Here is a 7,702-nt window from a genome sequence, read left to right as displayed (position 1 = left end):
CGAATTAAAACATGTGTGCACTAGCTAATTTATTTCAAATATAATTGATTAAATTAAAATTGTCTCTCAAAATCTGGACCGAGGTTTATTCGTCTTAGATGTAGCGAAATTTTTTGCTTTCGGTTGAGTTTCTCGTTGATTTAATGACTCGCGCCATTCGGATTCCAGCCTCATCCAAAGACCCCCTGAAGAAAACAAATTACATTTTTTTATTTTTTGCTTAAGCGAGCTCTTTACCTAAGGGGATTGAGTTTCTCCCCACAGTTCTAGTACCCGGTTTATTTGTGGTATCATTTAAAGTCTTCCTGCTTAAAATGGCTCCTATATCCTTCAGGAGGCTTTCTTCGTAAGCCCGTTGAATGTCTTGATTACTTCTCGCCGATAAATTGTGTTGCCAGAGAAGTTTTCCGGCACTATTTTTCTTCGGTTTTTTTACCAGCGTCTAGAATTAGAGACATACTCTAATAATCAGCTGAAAATTTAAGTCAGTCAATGATATACTTGTTTTGGAGGAGGATTGCTTTCCGCACTTCCTTCATCACTTTCTAGTGAACTAGAAGAAATCGTTTCTTCTTCAGTATTCTCTTCCGTCGTACTTTCATCAGAAATTATAGATTCCTCATCACAATTTGCACCTCGATTCGCAAAAGTACTCAGCAATCCTAATTTTGGCCGAGGAGGAATTATTTCAAGTCCATCCCACCAGAATGACTCCTTGCAAATAAACTTTTCCGAATTCACACTTGAATCTTAAAACCAATCAGATTTTCAAAATGCTTACAAAGTATTATGTTTTACGGGTTATTTAGCGTATTAACATTTTTATTGCAAAATCATGTATATTTAATTATGCACCCGATATGTAAATTTTTTTATAAAAAAATGAGCTATCGTATGAACTTCTATAGTTTATTTAACATTAATAACAGTCTAGATGATGAAAGTAAATTAATTTCTCTACAAAACTAGACTGAAAATTAATTTAATGAGTAAAAACTGTTAAACTTTTTAGAAAATCATCAGTTCTGAATTTATCAGTTTAATAATAACCATTTATGTATTTTATTTATTAAAAACGCCCGTTTTTTTCTTAATAATTTTTCGATTTAAACAAAAGTCCTATTTTTGAAAAAGTTTTTAAACCTGCTTTTTACGGTGAATCGATGACTTCCATATTTTGTTGTAATTTTCAATTATTTTCATGTTCCAAACTCTAGCTATTTGAGTTTAACAGTTTTTGAAAGGACAGACAATATTTTTGCAACATTTCAAAAACAGCTCTAGTCAAACTGCTAAATATTGTCACATCATTATGAAATATCCTGTATATATTTTTAAAATTTATATAATAATGTATAATTTTTCCTGGCAGAGAGGACGCTCTAATTACGTCATATTGAGCATAACAACAATGTGCTTCATACAGTGGGTTAGCTTCTTCTTACTTTCTAACTTCACACACATTCCCATGTCATCTTTCAACTTTCAAGCAACTGTTCATTCGTTCATTGGTTATTTTCATATTTACATTGTATTGCACAAATTAGTTTACTTTTTTTCATAATATGTACTTATAAATAAAATCACTGCACAGTGTGTGTTATTGTGAAGTTAAAAAATGGGGCCCCCACCAATAGTTACTGGTCTATCACCAAATGAGGGCCCTCCTGGGACTCGAATCAAAATCAGAGGTGAACATTTGGGAAAATCGCCCCAGGATTTAGTGGGGCTCACGATATGCGGCGTGGATTCTCTTCTCACCGCAGAGTGGAAGTCAGAGAATAAAATTATTGCCATATCTGGACCGATCAAAGGAAAAGGTAAGTTATGTATTTAATTCCCCTGTACACCAACATAGTTGTTTGAGGCACCAGCAAAATAGGGTTTTGGCGTGATAAAAATGGGCAAAATGTGTTTAAGGGGATGTGATAGTCACTACCAAATCTGGTGGTGCTGGAACATGTAGTGTTACATTTAAAGGATATCATATTGCCACAATTGGGCCTATGAAAGAGAGTGCTGTGTGGGTATGTACAAAACTATTAACACGATCCATATACCTAAGATTTTTATAGTTATATTTTATTTATATTTTTTATATGTTTTATAGTTTATAGTCAAGAGATTTGTAGTTCAAGGATTCAAACTTACTCTCTTTTTGCAAGAATATAATTTGTTGATGCGTTAAAATGCGGAATTTTTTTGGGTCACTTTTTTTCTGATGTCTAAACAAGGAACTACTCGGGTCAAGTCCCACGATTATGTGGAGAAAATATCCAAGAATAAGACGTGACCCAAAAAATGAATAGGTAATTGAAAACACAAAATGTTCTATTGCGTCAAACGGATTGAAAGTACTGCGTCTTGGAGCACAATCAAGCTGATAGGAAATTTAAATTTCTCTACTAGAAATTCTGTGACAATAAACTAGTTAAAAAGCTATTCGAAATAAACAAAAAAATATTTCAACATTGACTCCCGGTCGAAGACTGTGCCTTTAACTTTTTTGAAGTCATATTCAGTTTGTTCAAGAAACATGTAGTTAACCGACAAGCCTATCTTTTCGTAATGCTCTGTATAGTGATAATATGCATCAATTCCCAGGTAGAGGAAACTGAACTCTTCTCATGGGGTAGACATTCTTTATCTCCGAGTAGTTATCAGCAGGAAGATCCCCTGGGACTCTCAGTTGAGGATACGGAGAAAAAAATTTCCGAAGATGATTTATTGCAATTCTACCCCAATAGAAATGGTGATATTACTAGTGATGACTTTTCACCAGGCTGGTTTCTGTTGGAAAATCATCAAGCCACCAGTTTTAATGACTTACAAGCAGGTATTGCTAAAGATCATATTTTCTGTATAGAACCTTGAGATAAGTTAGTCGTGGACATTTGATTGGACACTATAGAAACATATTTCCAGGGCTTGTACATTTACGACGCAAAGTGAAAGGGCAGAAAGAGGGACAATTGTCCTTTTTAAAAGCCAACATCGGTGCTGTGATGGATCAAATAGATACATTGGTAAATCTTAAAGATAAATATGAAACTGATTCGCCCAAATTTGGTCATGAACCCACTTTGAAACTGGAAAAAGCCATCAAGGAATCGGAACATGAGGCAAGAAAATTGTTTGATGACGTTCTAAATCGGAAAGATCGAGCTGAAAAAACCAGAAATGCTTTAAACGTTTTAACGAGGTAATGCCCCAATATGTGCAAAGCTCCAAGTCATTGGGTAAATGTGAATTTTCAGATTTCGTTTTCTATTCTGCTTGCCATGTGTTATCGACAGAAACGTAAAGAAGGGCGATTTCGACATAGTAATCAACGATTATATCAGAGTGAAGAACTTGTTCCATAAAACGGATATTCCTATCTTCAAAACAGCGTTAAATGAAATCGAAAAACGTATAAATGAACTACAAACTAAGTTGCATGAAGATTTGCAAACCATGCCTATTACAGTAGAACAACAGAAAAGATTAATTAGGTACGTACCATACACGTCAACAATGGAAGTTATTACACAGATGTGTTTTTAGGTACCTTGTAAATTTGGATGCTCCCTATGATTCCGCATGGGATGCCATCAAGGCACGTTCTGAATACATAAACAAAAAAATCGGGTTGATTTACAACTATCACAAATCGCAAGATAAGCCGGAATCTAAATCGAAAAGTGGTAGTGCCTCAAAGTATTCCAAATATAACAGCACTCCTAATACTGAAGTGGCAATGATTCCATCATGTATCAGCTTTATTGATGAAATATGTCTAAGCATAACGGAAACATTTCCGGATCTGTGGAAGATTGGTCAAGCTTACTTTTCTGGTGAGCTTCAGGTTAAAGTGGAGGCCGGAAGACAAGTGGAGTATAAATATATAGTCATGAATGTTATCGAGACCTTTTGTAAACATGTAAGAGCAAACTTAATTCCAAATAGCTTAGATAAAGATGATAAAGCCCAATTCGGTTCTCTAACATTGCCACGTCGCGAAGAGTTCGCTATATATTTACCAGAACTTTTGCACTCAGTACGATCTGCATACTCCACTTTTATCAAACTTGATCTACCTGGCGAAGCCCTAGATATAGTCAGTCTGTTGCTTTTGGACCTGAGAGTTCATTGCATTAGTATTATATTCCAACAAACCGCGGAGCAAGTGAAATTATTAAAAGAGAATTGGAAGATAAACTATAGTGGTAAATACACGGGCGTTACAGAAATGCCTATCAAATTTTTGAATTTAATTGAAAACATGATTCAAACTGTCAAGGAGTCAGTTTTGTCTATTGAGCACAGAGAAATTAGCTTATTGGACAATCAAGCAGCGCAGAAGGAAATGGAAAAACAAATGACCGTTATATTGAACACTTTTCACAGATTGATAGTTTATTATTCAAGTGACGAATATGAAGGTTTCCAATCGGGCATTCCCTTAGTGTCTGAGTTAATACTGTATATGCTTCCTCCAAATGGTGACAATCAAATGAACACACCAACATGGGACCATGGGCTTCTGATTACTTTGTCAAACTGTATATTTACTAAAACCACGATCTTAGACACAATAGCGTCGAAATTTAACGAAAGCGGCTTACCACCTTTAGATGCTTCTTTAACCGCTGCCAGAGTTAAATACGAACAACGGGAAACAATTATTTTGTATAACTATCTTGAACAAAAATGCGATCCTTTAGTAGGAACGATTGAACCATCGATGTACTTGGGCCGATTTGATTGGCATTTACCTGTACAACCAACCGATCTTCGTCCGTATGTCAAAGAATGCCTGAACAATCTGATAGGCGTTCACTTTGAAATTGTCCATATTTCACCCACTCTTTTAGATGCCGTATTGCCACAGATTGTGGAAACCGTGGCAGAAGAATTGTACAGACTAATGTCGTGTGTCCAGAAATTTTCCAGAGAAGGCGCTTTGCAAGCCAGGGTGGATATTATGGCTTTGCATGAATTTTTAGGCGATTTTCTTACAGATAAAGCTACTCGATACTTTAAAAGCGCTTTAGATGATGTACCGCCTATCGATCGAACCGATGATATCTTGGTTGAGGATATTTTAAGGCAATGTAGAACAAAAATGAAAACACAAATTGCGTGCTTAAAAAGAAATTGAATTGTTAGGTAATATTGTTTCACTTAACGAATTTTAAAATTTAGTTATAAATCATTTGCCCAAGCAACGCGTATTCATATCATCAAAACGAAACCTGGAATCATACTGTGCTCTACGTTATTTGTGGTATTAGAGTAAAATTCTACGATTTCCCTACAGAGCTTTGTCTTAGTTGAGTATATCTTGCATCTATTTAATTAACTGAGATTCAGTTGAATTGTTGAGTCAGTACAGTGGGCATTATCAGAACATTTTAAATTGAACGTTGGCTGAAAAGAGGTGTATGTTAAAGCCGCATATTCTGGGAAAACTAATGTGATTTATTAACTTAACTGATAAAAATTATTGTATTATACATAGAACAAAATATTTATAAGTAGATAATATTATCAAATTATAACATCAGGTGAAGTGTTACTTGTTTTATTAATAATGAAATATGATTAGCTAATATTTCTTTAAAATCTAAATTTTTAAGGATTCTAAGCGCAAGGTAAGAAACGGCCGAGTTTTTTGTTCTTAGAATACTGTGAATCGGCACGATTTGAACTGAAAATATATATCATTATGTATGTATTTATTGGTTCCTTTAATTGGGTACGACGATAGATACAGGTTTTTAAATTTTTTGGCAAATATTTTTTGTTGAGCAATTATTTGATATTAATAATAAGTAAATTGCTTTCCAATTATCATGAAGAGGCAATTGATATACAAATCTCAGCATTTGGTGTTGTAATGTGAACAATACATTTAGTTATTAAGTAAGTAATCCTAGATTTACAGGGTGTCCCGTAAGCACATGATCAAAAGGGTAGTGAGAGATTCTTTGGCTGAAAAGAAGACAATCTGACCTAACTTTTATTAAGAAAAAATGCGCGGCTCCTCTGCTATTGATGGTGAAAAGTCAGAAGAATGATACGATGAATCTTATTTGAACTAGCTGTCAATTTGTTCTTATGTAGGATATTTTGATGAGTGGTCAATTCTTGAGTGTCTTGTTATAAAAACTACCAAAACTTTTCATTTGCTAGCTGAAATCAACTTTTTTTTTGAGTTAATGCACTAATCCTTTTTGAACATTTTTGGGGTCTTTGTAAAATTTTTCAACATCTGCATATAACAGCAGTCACTAAAATCCATCGTACCATTCTCTCGGTATTTCAAAAAATATATTTTTTTTCAAGAACTTTGACCATCAATAGCAGATCGGGTCAGAATTTTTTTCTTATTAAGTACAAGTTGTGTCTTACGGCTTACGGGACACCCTGTATAGGTAATATGAATCAATAAGTGTATTTATGGGATCATTTCAAGCAAAAACTGTAATATAAACATATGTTCAATTCGTCATTGATAGCGATTTGCGATATTCGAAAAGCCCGTCGATTCTTATGTCATCTTGTCGAATAAGTCAGCCTGCCCTTCAATGATGGAAAGACAAGACAACGCGCGATTTCCTCCGTAAAGATTTAAAGAAACTCCAAGTTTTTTAATTTCAGTGCGGAAAACCGGTGATTTTATTAAATCGAAACTACCCGGACACCATTTTGTGGTATTTTCACTATCGGGAGTGCAATTTTAGCAGAATTTTTTCGATTTTTTACATTCGCAACTCTGGCGTTTTGCTGCTAAACACATACCGGGTAGCGATCGAGACTGAAAGTGATTGACAATCAAGTGCAGGTCAGGCGTTTCAAGAACATTTTGGAGTTTTGCTGTATGGTTTGTGCGATTATGGCGATGGACTGTTCGAATAAAAAAATTGGCAGCTAAAGGTAGGTGCGTTTTTCGATTTACTTATTTATTTTCTCGTTTTTCTACACTTTGGATCCTCTATCAAAATCGAATTTGGCGTAAAACAGACGAACGTTTTTGCATAAAACGCTAGACCCAAACTTCTTGCCTGAACTTTGAACACTTGTTGGCTAAATAATCATAAGAAATTGTACAGGGCCAGCAAGAAACGTTGCATTATGATATGTACAGGGTGTCTGAACGATTAAAGTAAGTTTACGCTTGATTGGTATTATCTGATTCAAAATTATCATTGCCATATTAAAGGGACTAAACGCATATATTATTCTGAAACTACAGGGCAGTTATTATAATGAATTCACTTCAACTTTGTGCACGAATCTACAGGGAGTTCCATTTAAAAATAAATGTTTTTTATTACCCTTGCAAAGCGATATAAACTGTTTTTAGTATCATCATCACAACCAGCGTAAAAAATACAACTGCCATTTAAACTAGTACTTTATCTCACTAATATCAAAGTTACCAATGGTACGCGCTTAATGCGGTACGTGCCTGCATATACAGGGTGTCCCGACATTAGGTGGCCAAACTGAAACTGAAATCTGCTCTCAAAAATAATATTAATTTTTCAAATGAACATGTATCGAAAAATGCTCCCTTACGGAGCTACGCCTTCTTGAAGAGGTGCCCAGTAGTAAGGTTTTCTGTAAATTATTTCTTAACGGTTGATCTTGAAAACGTAAGTTTTAGGAACTTTAGTAATTTTGATATGCTGAATCTAGATCTGAAATTAAAACT

General features: G+C 34.7%; 2 protein-coding genes across 2 annotated transcripts in view; one reads left to right on the top strand and one right to left on the bottom strand.

Moving 5' to 3' along the window:
- Positions 1–9: 9 nt before the first annotated feature.
- LOC109544247 (SANT and BTB domain regulator of class switch recombination) overlaps positions 10–7,702 on the bottom strand; it is a 16,419-nt gene continuing 8,726 nt past the window's right edge. Inside the window, exons 12-14 of the mRNA XM_019914335.2 lie at positions 502–749; positions 238–442; positions 10–185 (exon numbers count right to left, since the gene is read on the bottom strand). Coding sequence (XP_019769894.2) covers positions 67–185; positions 238–442; positions 502–749 — 572 coding nt within the window. The 3' untranslated portion in view covers positions 10–66. The remainder of the gene's footprint in view (positions 186–237; positions 443–501; positions 750–7,702) is intronic.
- Positions 1,421–5,554, top strand: LOC109544244 (exocyst complex component 2). The gene is made up of 6 exons (XM_019914328.2): positions 1,421–1,820; positions 1,921–2,027; positions 2,605–2,836; positions 2,926–3,202; positions 3,258–3,494; positions 3,547–5,554. The coding sequence occupies exons 1-6, from the start codon at positions 1,619–1,621 to the stop codon at positions 5,141–5,143; spliced, it is 2,652 nt and encodes an 883-aa protein (XP_019769887.1). The 5' UTR covers positions 1,421–1,618; the 3' UTR covers positions 5,144–5,554.

This window comes from Dendroctonus ponderosae, unplaced genomic scaffold, assembly GCF_020466585.1.
Source record: "Dendroctonus ponderosae isolate FM_Combo_2020 unplaced genomic scaffold, Dpon_F_20191213v2 Dpon_F_20191213_4, whole genome shotgun sequence".
Taxonomy (NCBI): Eukaryota; Metazoa; Arthropoda; class Insecta; order Coleoptera; family Curculionidae; genus Dendroctonus; species Dendroctonus ponderosae.
Note: the sequence above shows the minus strand (reverse complement) of the source record. Positions and strands in the feature narration are given on the sequence as shown.

What these genes read in the sequence shown, in the direction of transcription:
- LOC109544244 (XM_019914328.2), top strand. Translation starts at nt 1,619, where the DNA reads ATGGGGCCCCCACCAATAGTTACTGGTCTATCACCAAATGAGGGCCCT. An exon ending in TGAAAGAGAGTGCTGTGTGG is followed by an intron (nt 2,028 to 2,604) that starts GTATGTACAAAA and finishes ATCAATTCCCAG; the next exon opens with GTAGAGGAAACTGAACTCTT. An exon ending in TTTTAATGACTTACAAGCAG is followed by an intron (nt 2,837 to 2,925) that starts GTATTGCTAAAG and finishes ACATATTTCCAG; the next exon opens with GGCTTGTACATTTACGACGC.